This window comes from Osmerus eperlanus, chromosome 1 (genome assembly GCF_963692335.1).
Source record: "Osmerus eperlanus chromosome 1, fOsmEpe2.1, whole genome shotgun sequence".
Lineage (NCBI taxonomy): Eukaryota > Metazoa > Chordata > Actinopteri > Osmeriformes > Osmeridae > Osmerus > Osmerus eperlanus.
In genome coordinates this window covers 10990168-11009441 of record NC_085018.1, presented here as the reverse complement: position 1 = coordinate 11009441, position 19274 = coordinate 10990168, and the positions used below count along the sequence as shown (strand labels likewise).

General features: G+C 41.4%; 1 protein-coding gene across 2 annotated transcripts in view; it reads left to right on the top strand.

The window, feature by feature from the left end:
* The first annotated feature begins 184 nt into the window (after positions 1–184).
* Positions 185–19274, top strand: part of stab1 (stabilin 1) — a 21212-nt gene continuing 2122 nt past the window's right edge. For both annotated transcript variants that reach the window (XM_062458963.1, XM_062458955.1), the window contains exons 1-67: positions 185–469; positions 797–936; positions 1109–1224; positions 1392–1477; positions 1701–1770; positions 1959–2054; positions 2190–2300; positions 2459–2649; positions 2776–2906; positions 3108–3235; positions 3409–3485; positions 3590–3712; positions 3793–3915; positions 4017–4088; positions 4201–4314; positions 4537–4590; positions 4701–4781; positions 5161–5319; positions 5498–5560; positions 5716–5805; positions 5894–5980; positions 6175–6286; positions 6566–6752; positions 6966–7059; positions 7451–7609; positions 7784–7879; positions 8064–8159; positions 8300–8347; positions 8467–8594; positions 8747–8858; positions 8983–9060; positions 9288–9389; positions 9466–9570; positions 9701–9835; positions 9928–10056; positions 10186–10239; positions 10348–10461; positions 10861–11056; positions 11351–11446; positions 11571–11616; positions 11696–11775; positions 11941–12066; positions 12318–12391; positions 12605–12676; positions 12789–12908; positions 13185–13232; positions 13311–13385; positions 13473–13619; positions 13719–13850; positions 13933–13992; positions 14373–14549; positions 14636–14725; positions 14862–15008; positions 15138–15194; positions 15306–15489; positions 15625–15774; positions 15980–16084; positions 16235–16342; positions 16433–16626; positions 17233–17377; positions 17521–17654; positions 17797–17962; positions 18042–18148; positions 18326–18442; positions 18525–18665; positions 18826–18939; positions 19047–19184. In XM_062458963.1, coding sequence (XP_062314947.1) covers positions 404–469; positions 797–936; positions 1109–1224; positions 1392–1477; positions 1701–1770; positions 1959–2054; positions 2190–2300; positions 2459–2649; positions 2776–2906; positions 3108–3235; positions 3409–3485; positions 3590–3712; positions 3793–3915; positions 4017–4088; positions 4201–4314; positions 4537–4590; positions 4701–4781; positions 5161–5319; positions 5498–5560; positions 5716–5805; positions 5894–5980; positions 6175–6286; positions 6566–6752; positions 6966–7059; positions 7451–7609; positions 7784–7879; positions 8064–8159; positions 8300–8347; positions 8467–8594; positions 8747–8858; positions 8983–9060; positions 9288–9389; positions 9466–9570; positions 9701–9835; positions 9928–10056; positions 10186–10239; positions 10348–10461; positions 10861–11056; positions 11351–11446; positions 11571–11616; positions 11696–11775; positions 11941–12066; positions 12318–12391; positions 12605–12676; positions 12789–12908; positions 13185–13232; positions 13311–13385; positions 13473–13619; positions 13719–13850; positions 13933–13992; positions 14373–14549; positions 14636–14725; positions 14862–15008; positions 15138–15194; positions 15306–15489; positions 15625–15774; positions 15980–16084; positions 16235–16342; positions 16433–16626; positions 17233–17377; positions 17521–17654; positions 17797–17962; positions 18042–18148; positions 18326–18442; positions 18525–18665; positions 18826–18939; positions 19047–19184 — 7473 coding nt within the window. In that variant the 5' untranslated portion in view covers positions 185–403. The remainder of the gene's footprint in view (positions 470–796; positions 937–1108; positions 1225–1391; positions 1478–1700; positions 1771–1958; positions 2055–2189; positions 2301–2458; positions 2650–2775; positions 2907–3107; positions 3236–3408; positions 3486–3589; positions 3713–3792; positions 3916–4016; positions 4089–4200; positions 4315–4536; positions 4591–4700; positions 4782–5160; positions 5320–5497; positions 5561–5715; positions 5806–5893; positions 5981–6174; positions 6287–6565; positions 6753–6965; positions 7060–7450; positions 7610–7783; positions 7880–8063; positions 8160–8299; positions 8348–8466; positions 8595–8746; positions 8859–8982; positions 9061–9287; positions 9390–9465; positions 9571–9700; positions 9836–9927; positions 10057–10185; positions 10240–10347; positions 10462–10860; positions 11057–11350; positions 11447–11570; positions 11617–11695; positions 11776–11940; positions 12067–12317; positions 12392–12604; positions 12677–12788; positions 12909–13184; positions 13233–13310; positions 13386–13472; positions 13620–13718; positions 13851–13932; positions 13993–14372; positions 14550–14635; positions 14726–14861; positions 15009–15137; positions 15195–15305; positions 15490–15624; positions 15775–15979; positions 16085–16234; positions 16343–16432; positions 16627–17232; positions 17378–17520; positions 17655–17796; positions 17963–18041; positions 18149–18325; positions 18443–18524; positions 18666–18825; positions 18940–19046; positions 19185–19274) is intronic.

Below are 19274 nucleotides of genomic sequence, written 5' to 3'. Positions count from 1 at the left end.
TTGTGATCGTTGATTAGCTTTTAGAGATTCTGCTGAATTTGACAGCTCAGTCAGCTGACAGCCAAGGATATCCGTTCAATCATAGAAGGGGATTTGGGAGGGGGTCTTTCCTGTCAGGAAAATATATTTTCTCACAGTCCCTTCTCTCCACTTGAACCATTGTTTGCGTGTTGATTCTGTTCAATATAACCACAGCATTTGCCACATTAAACTAGGAACGGTCAGCAACTTTTTTTGTCGTCAGGTTAGGAAACAGAATGCAGAATTGAGGAAGGTATTTGGGGAGTTTCTACTCTCTGGCCTCTCCGGGGATAGGAGATAAGGGTACCGGGGGAGGATCCTTTGACGCTTTTTTCTTTTTTATATGTGAGAGAAGTTTGGAAAAAGCTTAACACCCTGCACTATGAGAACAACCATAATGTACCTCCTCATTCTTGGACTAATGGTGTCATGTAGTTTCCAACAACAGGTAAGCAACTGCTTTTGTTGTATGTTTTTGCTGGGTCTCTTTTGATTGAATGCTTTTGATTTAACAATCAAATATTTTGTTCAGTATTACTGATCTGGAGAAAGCAAAGATTGCTCAATCAGAATTTGTATGTTTGCAAACTATTAACATTTCATCAAATCTTTTCTCTTTTGTATCGATTGATCCGGAATGATGAGTAATTTCCACTACAATGACTAATTTACATGTGCAGGTTCCATAACCCTTAACATCCTTGTGCATAAGACATCTAAATATTGTTTGCTAAGTGACTCATGACTGATGTACTATCCCACCTGTCCACTCCAGCTAGTCTCCAACAATCGCTGCGATGTACCTCAGACTGTCCCTCACTTCACCCCCTGTACCTCCTGTGCTGCCTCTCCTGCGGTGCAGTGTCCCCGGGGACACAGGAAGACCACGACAGACTTTGGGGTGGCTAACTGCAGGTAATCTCCCCTGTCCCATCCCCTTATCCCAGCAAACACTTGGAATTACTCTTGCAAAGGGGAAAAATATGCGTTCGCCAATGAGCCGAATTGGAATGTGTGCTTTGAAATAGGGATGTGGTTGATTGGGAACGGAAAAGTCAGTGTCCTTTGCTGCCATTCATGTTTTCAGCTACGTAATGGATATAGGTGGACATGATATGGAGCTGTCTGGCTGTACACATGAGTGTGTGAGGACTGTCACAGTGCACAGATGCTGTCCAGGCTTCTGGGGCCATCTGTGTTTACGTGAGTAGGACACCACTCAGGCCCGGGGTGTGGGTCCGTAAAGAGTTAACAAGCTTGGGATTAGGAGTATACAATTATTGTGTCTCCTTCTAGTGATCTGTATTCGATTTCTGTAATGATATGTTTGTGAATTTGGTTATTATGTCTTTTTGTCTCTGTCACTGTAGCATGCCCCATCTGGTCTGGTAATCCTTGTAACTGGCATGGCACTTGTATGGATGGAGTTACAGGCAACGGGACGTGTGTGTGCCAGGTGAGTATTGGAGATAATCTCTTAAAGTGGGTCTGATATAGATTTAAGAGTCGGTACAATGCCTATCTCTGTCCTGATGAGTTGTGTTTGAAGTTTGACTTGACATAAGTACAATAAATATTGTACAAGTACTTTAAACACTATTTGCAATGGTGATAAAATAAATACAGAAATATAAATATGTGAAAATGTTTAATGGTTTTATCGTGTTTTTTCCCCTTAGGAAGGTTTTGCTGGGTCTGCTTGTCAGGAGTGCACCGATAAGAATGCATATGGAAATGACTGTAAAAAACGTATGTGGGGTTAGCATACTCACTGTACATTTCTTGATATATGAATATGTTCCTTATTTGATACCTGAAACCGATACTTGAGGTTTTATTATGCTAATATGTGTTGTCTATTATATTTGTACCTAACAATCAAGACATTTTAAGTCGAATACCAGCTATCCTAACTTGACAATGTGTACTTGATACAGAGTGCAACTGTGTGCATGGAGAATGTAACAATGGACCAGAGGGAAATGGAGAATGCTACTGTCAACCACCTTACTCAGGACTCAACTGTGAACAAGGTGAGTTGAGACCCAGTTGTAACCAATTTAATTTCCAAACCTTTTCAACCACAGTTTGTTGACAATGAAGTATAATTTCTGAGCACACAATTACGGTTCCTTGAATTCACAAGTAATTAACTTTATTCTCCACAGTATCTGCCTCCTGTAGAAACTGTACTTCATATTCTTACTGTAAGGCTGTGGGAGACAATGCCGTGTGTGAATGTCTGCCTGGATTCAAGAAGGTTGGACACAGTTGTGAAGGTAACAAAGAGCAGATCATATTCATCATGTAAACAAAAGAGATGGAGCCAACCGGAACTTATTAGCAGGGCATCCAAATGAGGAAGGGGATATTGCCTGTACAGTAAACTAAGATGATTCGGTTGAGTTATGAGTGACATTGTATCTGTACCTGGCAGGTGTATGCTCTCCAAACAAATGTCACCTGGATGCAGAGTGCACCTATTTGGGGGGCACAACATTTCAGTGCAGGTGTAAAATCGGTTTCGAAGGAGACGGACAAAGATGTCTTCCCATCGACCCGTGTTCCAAAGGCAATGGAGGCTGTCCTGCCAACTCCACCATCTGTGTCTACAAAGGCCCAGGCAAGGTGAGATACATCCCACTGCGCACTCAGGGATCGACCCTCACTGGCACCTACAGCATTAGGGTTGATCAGTCACATTTAGGGTGATGACTTACGCTCCTACTTTTCCTGCTGTGCCCACTCTTCCAGTCCAGCTGCGTGTGTATGAGTGGGATGGAGGGGTCCCCTCCTTCTGCAGGCTGTACTCTAAAGTCAGCCTGCTCAGACCACACATGTGACAGGACAGCCCGCTGTGTGACAGAACTGGATGGACTCCCCAGGTTTGTCCTCCCTACACACACAGAGGAACACAAGCAACACGTGTACAAAAAGGGACAAAATAGCTGCAAGCCTCTTGATAAACACATGTATGGTAAATCAATACATGCTAGTCAAAACACAATTTGCACAATTCCCTGTGAGGTGTTGGTTGATGGTGCATGGAAGATGACATCTCGATGGGTCCTTTTTTTATTTTTAAGATGCATTTGTGACACTGGGAAGGTTGGTGATGGAAGGCGTTGTTATGGCACCCTGCTGGACAGGGTGGTGGAGTTGAACAGTGATGGAGCGCACAAGGGAAAGCTCACTGGGACCATCATGCTGTTTGGTAATTTGGTTAACAGTTTTAACATGATACGTCTACTTCCTCTTCGTTGTTAATTTTCTGTTTGAGTTATTTTTAAGATCTGTTAAAGATTCACTGTGTTTTAGGGAGTCTCCGTGCAAACCTCATAGATTGTTAGATGGAAAGTTGGATTGACTGGTCTTTCTGTCTTCTAGAGAAAGGCTGTCCCTTGATCCTCAGCCAACGTGGGCCTTTCACAGCATTCATTCCTCTTCTCACAAATCCATTAACTGTAAGCTAAGATGTTGATGGTTGACAACCTGAGAAGAACACTGGCAGTGCAACCTGGCTATGAGTTACTGGTGTCTGTTTTAATATTGGAGATTTTATCCATAGGGTGTTGATGCAACATTGATTTGCAAAGCCCATCTCATCCACGGTCAACACATTTACAAAGGCATGAAAGGCTTCACCTTTCAAACAGCTGCTGGACTTTCTGTCATGCTCAAAGCTAATAAGGTAAAACCGCCTTCTGAGATTCTATAAAGGTTGCTGTTACGTGGTGTCATCTGAAAATGGTATGCTTACTCTCTTCTCAGAACTTCTTCCTATTGGAAGATCCAGACAGAATGTATACAGTCATAGAAGAAGATATCCCAGCAGCCAATGGGATCATCCACATCATTGACAAGCCGATATCCGTCTCTCCAAGGGATGAGCAGGTGAGATGACACAAAGCTGCTGCTCCTCCATTCATACTGAGCATGTAACAGGATGTCACCACAGTTGTATGAGTTCATGACCGGACTTCTATGGTCTGTAGCATGCCGACAAGACAATTGGGGACATTCTGAGAAAGGATGAAAGATACAACAGATTTCTTTCACTGGTTGATGTGAGTTTACAATCATGGAACACTGTACGATTGCTGGAATTTCTAAATCATGATTTTTAATTGATTGTGGTTGAAAGTATGCCCATATGTATACCTGTTTTTACCTCTCTAGAACTGTGGAGCCCCTTTGCCACTGAGAGGCCCAGGGCCTCTGACTGTGTTTGTCCCCACCAACCAAGCTATCGACAAGTATAGAGATGGAAGGATCATGTACATGCTGACAGATGTGAGTAGCATTACAAACCTCACTGTTTCCCAGTCTGTGGGCCAGTCTCTAATTCCTTTTACCTTATTATAACCCCCACCGACCCCTTGCTGGCCAACAGCCTCCCAGAGACTGAGGGCTGGGAACAGTGAGGTTTATAATCCCTTAAAGGTCAGCATTTGAATTCTGTCTATGCTATGCTAAAGAAGAAAAAGACTAACAGAATACTTAAATCTGTTCTAGGCCAAGGACAAGCTTCAAGAACTCCTTAAACACCACATGTTTTCCAAGGCTTCAGTAAGGGTCTTGGTGTTTATCTTGGCAATTTGAATTGAGTCTCACAATACCACCACTATTCTATTCATTTTCTATTCATGTATTTAGATGATGTTACTTTCTCTTTTTAGCTCACAGTGGAGCAGCTGGCCTTCATGCCTCAGATTCAGACCATGGCCAATCAGGTCCTACAAATCACTACCTCCAGTGATGTAAGTCCTTTGATTGGTAGCTCCTTACAATAATGTTCTGTACCCAGAAGTAGGTGTATTGGTGACTAATCCACACACGATAATTATAGTAGATTTGACTAAACTTTTTATGCCTGAGGGAAAATTGCTCCGTCACAGCAAGATGTAACAGAGAGAACCGTAACTGTCAATACAGAACAGTAAATGTCAATAGCTAACATGAAGTTTATACAAAAAGGCTCATTGTCACTCCAAATGAAAAAGTAACATACAAATAAGACCCCTAGAGTTTTCATGAAATGGTTGGGGAGATCATTGCTGAATGTCATACAAAATGTGAATTCAATTCGAGTCAAAATTCAATTTGCCTACTCACACAATTGTGTTTCCTTTCTTACAGGGAAAGATCTTATTGGGTGATAAGGGCGCCCCTCTTGAGAAAACCAATATTATTGCCTCTAACGGTATCATTCACATGGTAGATGATTTGCTGGTACCAGCCTCCATAGTCCCAATCCTGCCTCACAGATGTGATGTCAATGAGACCAGGATCACTCTGGTAGGCGGAATACAAAATATGTACATTTTCCATCACATTGTTAACATAGACTAAGACTCCTATATACTCTACCTGTTCAGTTACCTTAAATAAGTCATTTATTTTAAGATATATCTGAAATGGTTTCCACGAAATGTCCCAATGGTGTCTAGATTAAGATAAACTCCTGTGTCTCCAGGGCCAATGTGTCCGCTGCAGTTACCTCTATGAGACCCAGTGTCCAGACGGCAGCACCGAACTGGTAAAATACACAAATTCTTATTTAACTCATTATGCAACAGACCATGCCAGAGAGCTTTTATACAGTATATTTGTCATTCAAAAGGGATTACATTTTTGAGAGGTGTTTGCCTGTTGTGTTACTATATTGGCCAGTTACTATGCCTTGTGCCATAGTCACGCCATATGAACTGTGATTACCAAACCTCTGAACGGAATCCCTCAATGAGCAAGGGCTGCGCCAAATACTGCAGCACAACTCAAATGGTGGGACCATACTTTACTATACTGCTTGTACTGTTTTATACACACATGGCAATATTGGGAAATTGAGTAAACGTTGTATTTGTTTCAGAGGGCTGAATGTTGCAAGGGCTTCTACGGCCCTGACTGTAAACCATGCATCGGGGGTTTCCAGACTCCATGTTACGGCAAGGGGAAAGTAAGGAAAGATTTTCCAACCCTTTCTGTACATACAGTCCTTTAAACTTGTTATTGTTTTCTCTCTATACGTAGTCGAATGTATGGTTCTCAGAAGAAGGGTAGAAACTATTTTTCCATTCAGTACATTCTGAGGTTCTGTATTTTAAGTTTCATATTGTACATCTGATGTGAAAGAGGGACATTTTTGTCTAGTGTTTCGACAGTATCCATGGGAACGGCTCGTGTAGCTGTGATCAAGGCTTCATGGGTCTGGCATGTCACATCTGCTCAAATCCTGCCAAGCATGGTGAAAACTGTGACGAGGGTGAGACCAGTTGCCTTTGAACTTTTGAGTAAATATCTACAAACGGAATCTGAATGTGACTTCTTCAGCTTATCTCCTCTCTCCCTTACCTCCACTGCCCAGACGTATTTACGTCATCAAATTTGAATCTAAATGCATAAAGTATAAAATAGAGATGGTTTTACTTTGATACAAAATATTTTAGATAATTACATTTACAGTGTAAATACACCTTGGGTGTTTCCACGCAGGTGTATTGCTGCTGAGATGTAACCTCTTTGTTGTTTTTACTGTGACTAGACTGTCGCTGTCTTCATGGCGTGTGTGACAACAGACCCGGCAGTTTGGGCGTCTGCAGGTGGAGCACATGTCAGGAAGGCTTCTCTGGGGACTACTGTGATAAAACAGCCACGCCCTGCAACTCAGATGGCCTGTCAGAGCACTGTCATGTCCATGCATACTGCAGGGAAGAGGACAGCCTTACAACGTCAGTGTCCTCTCAAAAAACAGCCCCTTTTAGTAGAAAATGTTCTGTAATGTTCTAAAAGGTTCTGTCTGGTTCTGTTAATAGTACATCAACCATGCCTATGTATTGGTTTAGTTGGCGCTATGGTTTCTGACTTCCTGGTTGAGGGTTTAAAAAAAAGAATTTGGATCTTTTCAAGTGTTTTTCCCACACTCTGTATCCCCTGTGTGATAGGTGTGTGTGCATGCCAGGATACAAAGGCGACGGACACTACTGCATAGCTGTCAATCCCTGTTTGCTGCCTGACCGAGGGGGCTGTGATACAAACGTAAGACTGGAGAAGGTTGTCTACCTCGCGGACTCAGATTAACCTCATCAGAGGAGCTCCTTCATCAAGAAAGATTCTAGAACAGTGGTCTTCAACCGTGGTCCTCAGGGCCAATGTCCTGTATGTTTTGGATGTTTCCCTGCTCCAACACACCTGATTCAAATGAATGTCCATTAGAAGCTTGATAACGACCATTCAGTTGAATCAGCTGTGTCACACTGTTCTGGGAAACTGGTCTTCATTCAATTTATTGATAAGAAATGATATTGTCATTTGATAGGATGAGGTTTTATATGAACATATACAATACTGTATATTCATCGCCTCATAGAGAATAGATATACCTGATGTAAGATGTTATTTCAACTTGAGTCTTGATATATCCCTCCAGGCCCATTGTGTCCATGCAGGTCCAGGGAACGCATCGTGTGTGTGTAACGAGGGCTGGACAGGGGATGGGCTGCTCTGCAGTGAGGTGGACAGCTGTCTGATGTCAAGTCATGGTGGCTGTCATCCAAATGCAGACTGCAAGTCTATCGGCCCAGGCCAGGTACTGGATCAACCATTGGCTCTCACACTAAACCCCTCCACTAAATCAGAACTAAATGATTTAATAGTTATCCTGACCCTTAGAATGTGTATACATTTATGTAAATGTTACACACCAAGTCTCTCTTTATGAGACCTGCCTGTTCATGTCTAACTCCCTTCCTGCTTTTCCTAGAATGAATGCAACTGTAAGACAGGATACATGGGAGATGGGATCATTTGTGACTTAATCAACCCTTGCCTGAAAACCAACGGAGACTGCCATACCTTGGTTTGCACAAACATTGTTTTCCAATTCTACATTATGTCCTTGGCTACAGTCAAATACTAAACTGTATTACCGTTTTGGGCCCTTTACCTGTTTCACATGTAATATTCTACACTGTGTTCTTGCTCACCGCTATTTTGTTTGACGGTATGTTGAGATCCACTCTGTCTGGTTGTCCCCTGGTCAGGCTAAATGTAAATCTGGAGTAGAAGGAACTCACACCTGTACCTGTCCTGATGGTTATGGTGGAGATGGACGCATCTGCTATGGAAATATCCTAGAGGTAAAATTCTGGATTTGTTTTGAAATTGACTTGTTTTTAGTCGTCCTTATCCTGGCACTTCTTATATATTTATAAATCTTTCTAGCAGCACTTGCTTTTGTCTGATTATTGTACTATTTTAATCATTATTTGTTTTACAGGAGGTGGAGATGAACAGGGAAATGTATGCATTCTACAGGTTATTTGTGGTATGTAGCTCTAACATTCTTTAAGAGGTCTTATCTCAATCATCGCCTCGGAAAAAAACTACATTTAAATTATTACATTTGTTTCATTTATGTATTCAATATGCTTCTCCTGTTCTTAGAGGAACGCCGACATTGACCTAAGTGGCAACATCACTGCATTAATACCTACCGACAAAGCAATTGCAAATGTAACCAGAGAGGTGAAATCCTTTTGGTCTGATCGTTATAAGCTTCCTTACCTTGTAAGGTAATTGACCCTTCTCACTGCATAGGAGAACACCTTTAAGTTAGACCTGGTCCCTTGTTGGACAAGTACAAAATCGCAATGATTTCGATTTGCTGGTCGTAGCAAAAAATGTTGGCCTCCTAATGTTGTTTGCTTTTTTCCCCCTTCATCAGAGCACACATACTAAAGGGTATATTTTCCATTGAGGACTTAGACCAACAAGTCAACATGAAACTGCCGACCCTAAATTCAGGCACTGAATGGGAGATAAAAAACATAAGTGGTGTAGGTAAAAGTTTTGATGATTTTATTTAAATTACACAAGCCATTAATATGGTGAGAAACAACTTCTTAAATGTGACTTTTCATTTTGGCGATGGGCCTTTTTGTGCTTTTTCTGACATTACAGCAAATCTTGATACAGAATTCAAAGATTGTGACCAGTAACCTCCCTGCAGTGAACGGATACATTCACAGGATTGATACGGTAGTTTCCTTGTAATCGTTAGGGTATAACATTTTTCCGAAGCATCAATTGACACAATGTAATTCCTTTTTATGTATACGTCAGTGTCCTGTAAATGATATATCCAAATAATTCTTCAAGCTTTCTCTAAATATATGTATTCAACCATTATGTTACAGTAGTCAATGCCAACTGTTTTTGCTTGCAGTAGCATACAACAATTGAAATATTCTCAAATCGGGGTTTAGGTGCTCATCCCCTCCTTGGCAGACATACCTCCACCACCCCTTGATCTGATGGAGTATCTCAACAACACCCCCACCCTCAGCCTTTTCAGACAGGCTGCAGTGGTAAGAGCTGTTCCTGCTAGCAAACACAATCAGAACATCTGAAACTGGGATTGATATTGTTTCCTCCTTCTTGCAGCTCTACAATTTGACTCAGATTATCAAATCAACTGACTATACTATTCTAATACCCCACGATGATGCCGTCAAACAGTATCTCAGCAAATCAAATCAGACTCAACTGGTATGTAGTGGCATGACAAAAGAAAAATACAATTGTGGGAAATGATAGCAGGCTAATAGGTAATTGTCTGTGCAATTAAATGCTTGTCATTGACTTTTATACTACAGATAATCTTGTTCTCTCTCAACAGGATGAAGAAGTATTTAAATACCACATCATTATTAATGACCGAGTGTTTCCAGACCATGTGCATGATGGGATGTTGAAAACCACTACACTTGGGAAGTCTTACCAAATCATGTTTCATTTTAACAGTAAAAACCAGGTATTACATCATTACTTGCCCTCTCTTTAGATTAGCATTTAAAACAAACTTTTGCCCGAATGGTAACTGCTTCCCTTCTCCATCTCCTCTAGACGTTGGCCAATGACGTTCCTCTAGATGGAACTTTTAATGAGACAAGAGATGGTGTTGTCATGGTAATCCCCCAGGTTTTACAGGTTCACAAAAACCGATGTGGTAAAGAAATCATCTTTAAAGGCAGGGTGAGTTATGGTGTAGTTCCATTTAGTAAATAATGGAATATCGGAATTGATTCCTAATGCAATTCATGATGATGATACACGATAACGGAAATGTTAACTATCTTGATTTTACTTGATTTTCTTTAAAAGGGGAGGTGTACAAGCTGTGATGCAAAACCCAGATGTTACGCCTCATATAAGCCAGTAAGACAATACTCATATAGCCTAACACTATTGCATACATCTGTCATGTGCTATGGTTTACCATGTTCTTAACATATTTATGACTGATCCTTTATGTCTGAATTATAGATGACGAGTAGTTTCCCCAAGAATATGAGATCAAACTGCAAGTACAGGAAGAAAGTTGGCTCCAGATACACATCTGTCCAAGGGTGTGTGATGGACTGCTTCAAGGTGTCCGAGGTAAAGTTTTCCTGAATTACACAGATTCTGTAGTATTTTGTCTAAAACAACACCTCAAGCGATATTTACTCTGCTGGCAAAAGGAATTTAGGGGCATAATTCCAGAACAGTACATTCTTAGTCCAAAAGCTGTCCAGCTCCCAATCATGTTGGCCATGCTATTGTACATTTACATTTAGCAGACGCTCTTATCCAGAGCGACTTACAGTAAGTACAGGGACATTCCCCCGAGGCAAGTAGGGTGAAGTGCCTTGCCCAAGGACACAACATCATTTTGCACGGCCGGGAAACAAACTGGCAACCTTCAGATTACTAGCCCGATTCCCTAACCACTCAGCCACCTGACTTCCAGATCCCAGATTGTACAGATCTGAATGTTGTTAAACCTGTTGGGTGCAGGATCATTCATGCTGCCCAGGGTACTTCGGGCATGACTGTTTCAAATGCCCAGGAGAGTTGGAGAACTGGTGCTCAAACAATGGCAAGTGCCAGGATGGCAACTTTGGCAGCGGAGAGTGCTTGTGCAACGAAGGGTTTCATGGCACAGCCTGCGAGACCTGTGAGCCAGGCAGATATGGGAAAGACTGCAAGTCAGGTAGGAGTAATCACTGAGGCTCAGTGAAAACTTCAGATTTGAAACACTACTACTGTCTTTGATCCAGAAGAAACATGGCATCATGTCTTACCACAGCAATCCCAACGAATCTGTTTCTATGTCCAATGAAAAACTAAAAAAGAAAGAAAACGATAGATATTTGTGATAGTTGCCTTTTCTTACATCAGGCTTAATCTGTGTATGGATATTCATTTGTTGACCGGTTTGGTGGAATACCTGCAGCCAACTGTTAAAACAGTAGCTACAATGAAAATCCTTAACATCAATTTGTAGAGTGCAGTTGTGCCCATGGGAAGTGTTTGGATGGATTGGAAGGCAACGGAAGATGTTTGTGCTACAAGGGCTGGAAAGGAGTCAATTGCTCTGTGGGTATGTTTCTGGACAATCGACAACATAAGATATTTACTTAGTAACTGTTGGGTAAAACATGCCATAGATAAAAAGCCATTCTTTTAAAAAACATTTATTGGGCTGTCAACCATTCTCTTATTAGAAATTGTGGCTGATGCTTGTGGAGGTGCCTGTGATGAGAACGCAAAGTAAGTGTTTAACTGAGGACCAAGTTGTATTTCTGATAAGTAATTATATCATTAGATGACCATCGTTATTTTGTTTAAGCTGCGTTTCTGAGGGTGCTGGAGCCCCTCCCTCCTGCACCTGCGTCGCCGGCTTTGAGGGAAATGGAACCTTCTGCCAAAGTAGGAAATACTTTCCATTTAAGATTTTTGTATGTGTAGCCTATGTAAAACTGCAGAGATTAACTCCTGTATAACACTCCCAACAAGATGCCTTTCCTTTACACCATATGGAAATACACCGATATATAAACATATAATACTCTTGTTTTGTAATGTCTTGTACAGAGAGAAATCTGTGTGCTACTGCCAATGGAGGCTGCTCAATATTTGCCAATTGCACTGAGACTGTACCAGGAGAGAGAACCTGTACTTGCAAAGAGGGATACACAGGAGATGGAGTCATCTGCTTAGGTATGTTACAACAGATAACTTCAGGTGTTCTTGCCTGTTCCATGATACACAAAATAAAGTTAAAAAAATGTATAAAGTTAATTAATTTGATCTATAATTAAGCCAAACAATTGTAAATTCCAAACTGTTACAATCACAGAACAAGACATCCATGGTTAACTTACAGTACTGTATACTGTATGTACAGTACAGCTATACAATAACATTAAACTGTACCTCTTGAAAAGAAATGCATTTTTGTGAGTTTTCAGAGATTGACCGCTGTCGAGTTGACAATGGTGGCTGTAGCGAGAGGGCTGAGTGCATCAAAACAGGCCCAAATTTAGTAAGTCGTTTTCTCTCTCATAACCCATGTATCACTGTTCTCAGTGGCTAAGTTAAATGTCACGTAGCCCGAGACCTGAGTCTGTCTGCCCATGTTCTCATCTAAGCTTCAGCCAGAGAGATTGGTCATGCCTACATCTAGTAGCTCAGGTTCTGGCTGTGCCAGTATCACATCCTGGTATAAAAATATAAATAAAAAACCTTTATCTTTCAGGTGGCCTGTAACTGTTTGCAAGGCTATTCAGGAAATGGAAAATATTGCTTCCCAATTAACCCTTGCAAAACTGTAAGTGTCCATCAATGTTTTACTTGGTGTAAAAATGTATGTTAAACCATAAGTCTCAAACCTTTCTGTATGCCGTATCACATCAGAACTACATCTGTAACCTCCTCTGCAGAACAATGGAGGATGTGGTAAATATGCCAGGTGTTTGTACATGGGGCAAGGTGAGAGGAACTGCTCCTGCATGGGAGGCCATGTGGGAGATGGCTTTGATTGCCGAGGAAGCACCAGAACTGTGAGTGCGGCATGGACAGTGTCCCAAGTGTCCCTCGACGTGATCACTAAAGTTTCACGAAAGTATGGATGAGGATGTTTGAATGTGCTGAACAGGTTCATCATTGGGATCATGAATCCCTCCCCAACCTTTCATTCGATTCAATGACAAAAGAACATCGTCCCAACAGTTGAATTTATTAGAGTACTAGATAAATAAATCTGAAACAAGACAATGCTGACAGTGTGTATCAATGTTATTAAACAAACACTTTGAACCTCTGACATATTAATGCAGGAAATATTTCGCCGCCCAGAAGCTGCCTGGTTCAGTTCTGCACTACCCGTGAGTATCCTTGACGATTTATATGATGACTTGATCAGACCAACTGCCTGCTCAGCATGCTGTTACTTCTGATTCTAGGTATATGATTCACGCATCCTATATGGGGATGGACCCTTCACAACGTTTGTGCCACTGAATAACAGCAACATTGAGGTAAAACAGATGTTTTTTTCTGCTTCTTCTTAACCATTTGCCCGTCCTCTACGTTTGACAGGGTGTGGCTTCTCTTTCTCTGGGCAGATGAGTCTCTGGGAAAGCCGTGGGCGATCCTCAGACTTGCTGAGATACCACATCGTTTCCTGTGAGACTCTGATGTTGGACAACCTAAAGACCACCAGCAAAACTATGTCCATATCTGGTCACCAGCTCACCTTCAGTGTCAAGGAGGTGTGTCTATCTTTCTCACAGCAGTAAACCGTATTGGAATTCAAGATGAAGATACCACTCTTCACTCTAACCCCCTCCTCCTCCTCCTCCTCCTCCCAGGGCACGGTGTACATTAATGGAGACACACAAATTGTCACCAGTGATTTTACCACTACCGATGGTGTGATTCATTATATTGACAAGGTCCTCACTCCGTATGAATTGAAAGATAAACCATCCCTATCAGAAAAGGTACAAATCCATCCTAGTTGAGCTTATCAACAACAAAGTGTCTCAGACTTGGTGAAGTAATGTTATTTCCTGCAAATTTCAGATTAATTTTACTGAGTCGGCTAAAGTATATGGATACACAAAGTTCAGCAAACTCATTCAGGTACAGTGAGGAGGATAAGTAATAATATCAACAGCTATGATGTGTAATATGTGGAAACCTTTCACCACCCCAGTGATTCAGAAGCTAACCTATCAGCATGATGGAAAAAAGGCATAAGATTATGTTAGATTTAAATAACAAGGTAATGATTTGTTAGTAAATACATGCAATCCCAGGGAAAACTTCTAAATTAAGGACATTCATATTAGAATATTGATGAGATTAACCTCCCCAAAATGCATAATGTTATAATCCAGGTTTTATATATACATTTACATGAATACAAAATGTTGTACATAAATTGTAATTGCAATGTAATTATGAATTATAAAGTAAGTACTTGGTTGTATATTTGTGTGTGTGTCTGTGTGGTGCATTAGGATGCCAACCTAATGAGCCTGTTACAGAACAAAATCCACCAGCCCTTCACTATGTTATGGCCATCTGATGCTGCTCTAAGCGCCCTGTCAGAGGACAGGCAGCGCTGGCTGTACAGTGAGGACCACAGAGACCAGCTGGTCGCCTCCATCAAGGCCCACATCATCCGCAACAGCAGGGTAAGGCTTCTTCTGCTTCCTTTGTTTCTAAATAAAAAATACTTAAAGCATCCAACCAATAATATGTTTTTTCTATAATGTTCCAGCTTATGGGTGTGACTCAGCCAGGGTCACATGCCTCCTACCGGACAATGCATGGGTCAAAAATCTCATTCAGCTGTGACAAAAAACTTGTGGTAAATTTGCTGCTTGATTTTCTGAGCGATGATATGGTGGAAATCCTTCACATTTTTAAGACACAGGCTTCTAGGGTTGCAGGTGTTTTACAGACGGAAGCTTGACAACTAAAGGTTTATGGTCTCTGTCTCTTAGGGCAACGTGATCATTAATGACAACAGTGCTATAGTCATTGACCGGTTCATGCAGTTTGATGTTGGTATTGCTTATGGTATTGACCAGCTTTTGGAACCCCCTGGTTTGGGTGCTCACTGTGATGGTCTTGAAAACAGGACTATTTTTGTGAGTATTCAAGAACATTTTAATATTACAACATTGCGACTTCTATCTTCATGCGAGTCATTGTTATTTATGTGTATGATTGGCAGTAAAGTTAAAGCTTTTATGAAACATAGATGTATGTTGTACCAGGGCCGTTGTGGCAGCTGTATTCTTCCACGTAGGTGTCCGTATGGGACTGTTGACCTGGTAAGACAAAAAATACATTTAGTATTGAAAAGAAATCAGAATTCACAGGTTGTGCGATAGCAGACTGTGTATAGATGTTTAGTAATTTCCACCGATTTTCTTCTCCCGCAGGGCAAGACCGATATCTGCTCACAGAACATGTACCCCATGTCATTCCCCAGACACGCTCATGTATTTCAAGACTTTTACATCCGTAAACATTTTTTAAGTCGCAACATCGGTTGTAAGAGGGTGTGTCAGACCACGTCATGGACCCCACGTTGCTGCAATAACCACTTTGGGAGAGACTGTCAAGGTGAGGTTCAGGTGTGAGACTGTCAAGGTGAGGTTCAGGTGTAGACAACATTCTCATCAAATGTTGCACATTTGCCTCTGCTACACAGTTAGTGTCAACATACTCTTTCACTACCGGGATACCATGTTGTTTCAGTGTGCCCTGGTGGTTTAGAGGCCCCTTGTGGTAACAATGGAAATTGCAATGATGGCGTGTTGGGGAAGGGGACCTGCCAGTGCCATGATGGCTTCAGAGGCACAGCCTGCGAGTTGTGTGGCAACCAACACTACGGGCCTAACTGCACAGGTTCACCGTCCTACTGAAAACTGTCAAAGTGTACTCATGTTTCATTTACTACTGTTTGGTCTGTTTAGTCAATATCTAAGGGTTAACATTTGTTTAAAAAAAAACAACAAACATGGTATTTGACTTTGTTGAGGCAATCACTAAATCAGCACTAAGTTATGGGTGTAGTGGAATAACTGCAGGGTGGGACATGTGTCTGTTGTAGCGTGCAGATGTGCTGAGCATGGGCACTGTGATGATGGAATGGCGGGTGATGGGAGCTGTGCCTGTGAGGAAGGCTGGACGGGAGACACATGTCAGATGAAGATGGGTACAAACTCTACTGATGCAACTTTACTATCAGAAACTGTACAAAAGATCATTAGTCAAAGAAAACGTTTTAATCTTTGTCTCGGCAACGGACTGACACAATCTTGTGTTTAATGTATAATCAAACATGCCATTTCCTGTCTGTGATTAGAAAAGAAGCCTGTCTGCTCCCCTGAGTGCCATCCCAATGCTGTGTGCCTACCTGACAATGCATGTCAGTGTGAATCCCAGTACATTGGGGATGGTAGAAACTGCACTGGTGGGTTGCTGGCATGTACCGATCAGGATTTGTGGGTTGGAAGGTGTAGGTATCTTGACTATTTCCCTGTTTTTGTCATTGGTCTGACAGCTCCTGATCTGTGTGGGGAGTACAATGGAGGTTGCCACCAGCATGCAAACTGTACACAGACAGGTGTCACTGTGAACTGCTCCTGCCAAGCCGGTTACTCTGGCGATGGCTTTTCCTGCAGCCCCATCAACAGATGTGTGGAGGAGACCAATGGAGGCTGCAGTGATTTTGCAGAATGCCAATTCACAGGTCCTGTAAGTCATTCCAATTTTTGGGTCTAATCTCAGGTCTAGTAGTTAGCATAGTGGGTTTCCAGGGTTACACAAAAATGATTCTGGGGGTTATTGTGGATGATGAAATCATACCTGAACCAAACAATAAAGTATTGTGAGAAACTGAAATGAAACTCTTTTATGTTACACAAACCTCCAAGTACAATTACATACCAAGTCAGTGTAGGGAGACTGCATACGAAACAATACTCCAAAACAAAATTTGCGATGACCCATCCTCTATATACCGACCCCCACCTAAACAACCCTCACCATTTGTTAGCAAAACAGCAAGACAAAATGAGTCAGTTAACCCTAGGTGTTAATCCTCAGTGATGAGGCCACATGATGGCCACTGAAGCCATTTTAGCTTCCTCTCCGAGTGGTGCGATCCTTCCTTGGAAGGTGTGAGTCAGATGGTGTGAAAAGGGTATTTTAGTTCATCATTTGTCTCCCCCCTGTAGGACTGTTACTGAGAATCTATATTATCATCAAATCAAAATGTGTTTTTGAATAGGGTAAAGAGAATGGTTTATGTTACAACCTGTTTATTAAGTGATATTCTTTGTATGTATGGCATTTTGTCAGAATGAGAGGAAATGCGAGTGTCTCCCAGGTTACGTGGGGAACGGGATCCAGTGCCTGGAAAAGCTGGTTCCTCCTGTTGACCGCTGTCTCTATGACAATGGAGGCTGTGATCCCAAGGCAACTTGCAAGGACCTTCACTTTCACGGTAGGAGATGGTCAAGTCAGGGGGCTATGGCAGTCAGTAGTTTCTATTGCTTTTAATATGAAAAAAATGTAAAGGTGTTATGATCTAACAAAATTGCTGGTGAACACTGTAAAATATATTGTACTCACTTCACAATGTATTAGGTAACACTGCTGGAGTGTTCCACCTGCGTTCACCTGCTGGAAAGTACAAGATGAATTACACAGAGGCAGGAGCAGCCTGCGAGGCAGAGCAGGCCACACTGGCTACCTTCTCACAGATGTCTGATGCTCAACAGGTCATCCCTAAAATACAAAACAATTATTCTTCCAACATTCAACTAAAATCATGGAATGGATTTGGGTTTTGTGAAAGTTCAGCTAGACTGGCATATTTTTGTTAGTAACGTCACGTCTTGATATGACAAATTCTGTTTCCAGCTTGGAATGCACTTGTGTGTCGCTGGATGGATAGACGGGAAAAAGGTTGGGTATCCAACCAGGTTTCCCTCTTTTAAATGTGGTGACAACCATGTTGGCATTGTCCTGTACAAAGAGCCTATAGACACCAGCAGCAAATATGACGCTTATTGTTATCGGATGACAGGTAAAACAACTACATGCTTTTAAAAAATTCTTTATTTATGATTAAATAGATTGGTGAACTTACTCCTTTTTTTTTACAGATGTCTCCTGTGTGTGCAGAAGTGATTATGTTGGAAATGGAGATTTTTGCAATGGGGACCTGTCCAGTGTTATAGCAACCAACTCAAATTATTCTTTATTTTACAAAGTAAGTATATGCTAGTATTCTTGGGACAAATATTCAAATATGAATTTACACTAACACGGCAAGTATACCTGAAGGGAAATCAAGACCAATTTGTGACCTGACCATAATGTATCTGTGTCTACGCTCCAGTGACATCTAATAATTGTCCTTGCATTTTATGGATTTCTTTCTCTGTAGATGTTACTGATGTATGCACAGTCAACAGAGGGACAGAATTTATTGAATTTTATGACAACCAGTTCATCATATGCAACACTCTTTGTACCACACAATTCTGGATTTTCAGAAAATGAGGTGAGGAGGGCCAAAATAAATACATAAAATGTAAAATGTTGGTGAAGTCAAATAACCATTTGTCTTGTAAATATACATCCAGACGTTATCAGGGAGAGACATGGAGTACCATATTTCCACCAATAACAGCATCCACTTTTACGATGACCTGAAGCATCAAGGAGTTATCCCCTCTCGTCTGGGGTATAACATCTCAGTGGTTGTAAATACCACAATCACCAAGGTCAATATGAAGCCAGACTTTCACACAGGATCAGTGTCTTCAGTTCAATCATAAAAATATCTGCCAATTCAACAACTGTTACCCTCCCAACTGGTCTTAGATTATCATACATCATCAAGCTCAGCTGGCTTTAGAAATGTAGAATACTTTTTGTTTGCAGGATTCCCAAGCAGAGAAGCTTGTGAACAAGAGGCTATTATTAGCTTGGGATATCCCAGCATCCAATGGTATAATACATATAATTGAAGGTCCACTACGAGCCCCACCTCTACCAGTGAGTGAATTCAAATCTGATCTACTCCAAAAACATGTTTATTTACTTCTACTAGTCAAACCCAGTGGACCCCTCAGGCAAGCTAAATCTCACCCTGTTTTTTCCAGGTGTATCACAGTTTGAGCCAACCCCATTCTGCTGCATCTTCCATTCTGGTTACTCTGCTGATCATCTGCATCATCACTGGAATAGGGTACTATGTCTTTAAACACAAGAATGATGCCTTCCGCTTCCACTACTTCAGGGTAAAAAGCTTCTTTATTATACTAAATAGCAATGGAAAAGCAAATACCCTTGGAAAAACAAACATGAACTTTATTGTCCTTTTCCCCAAA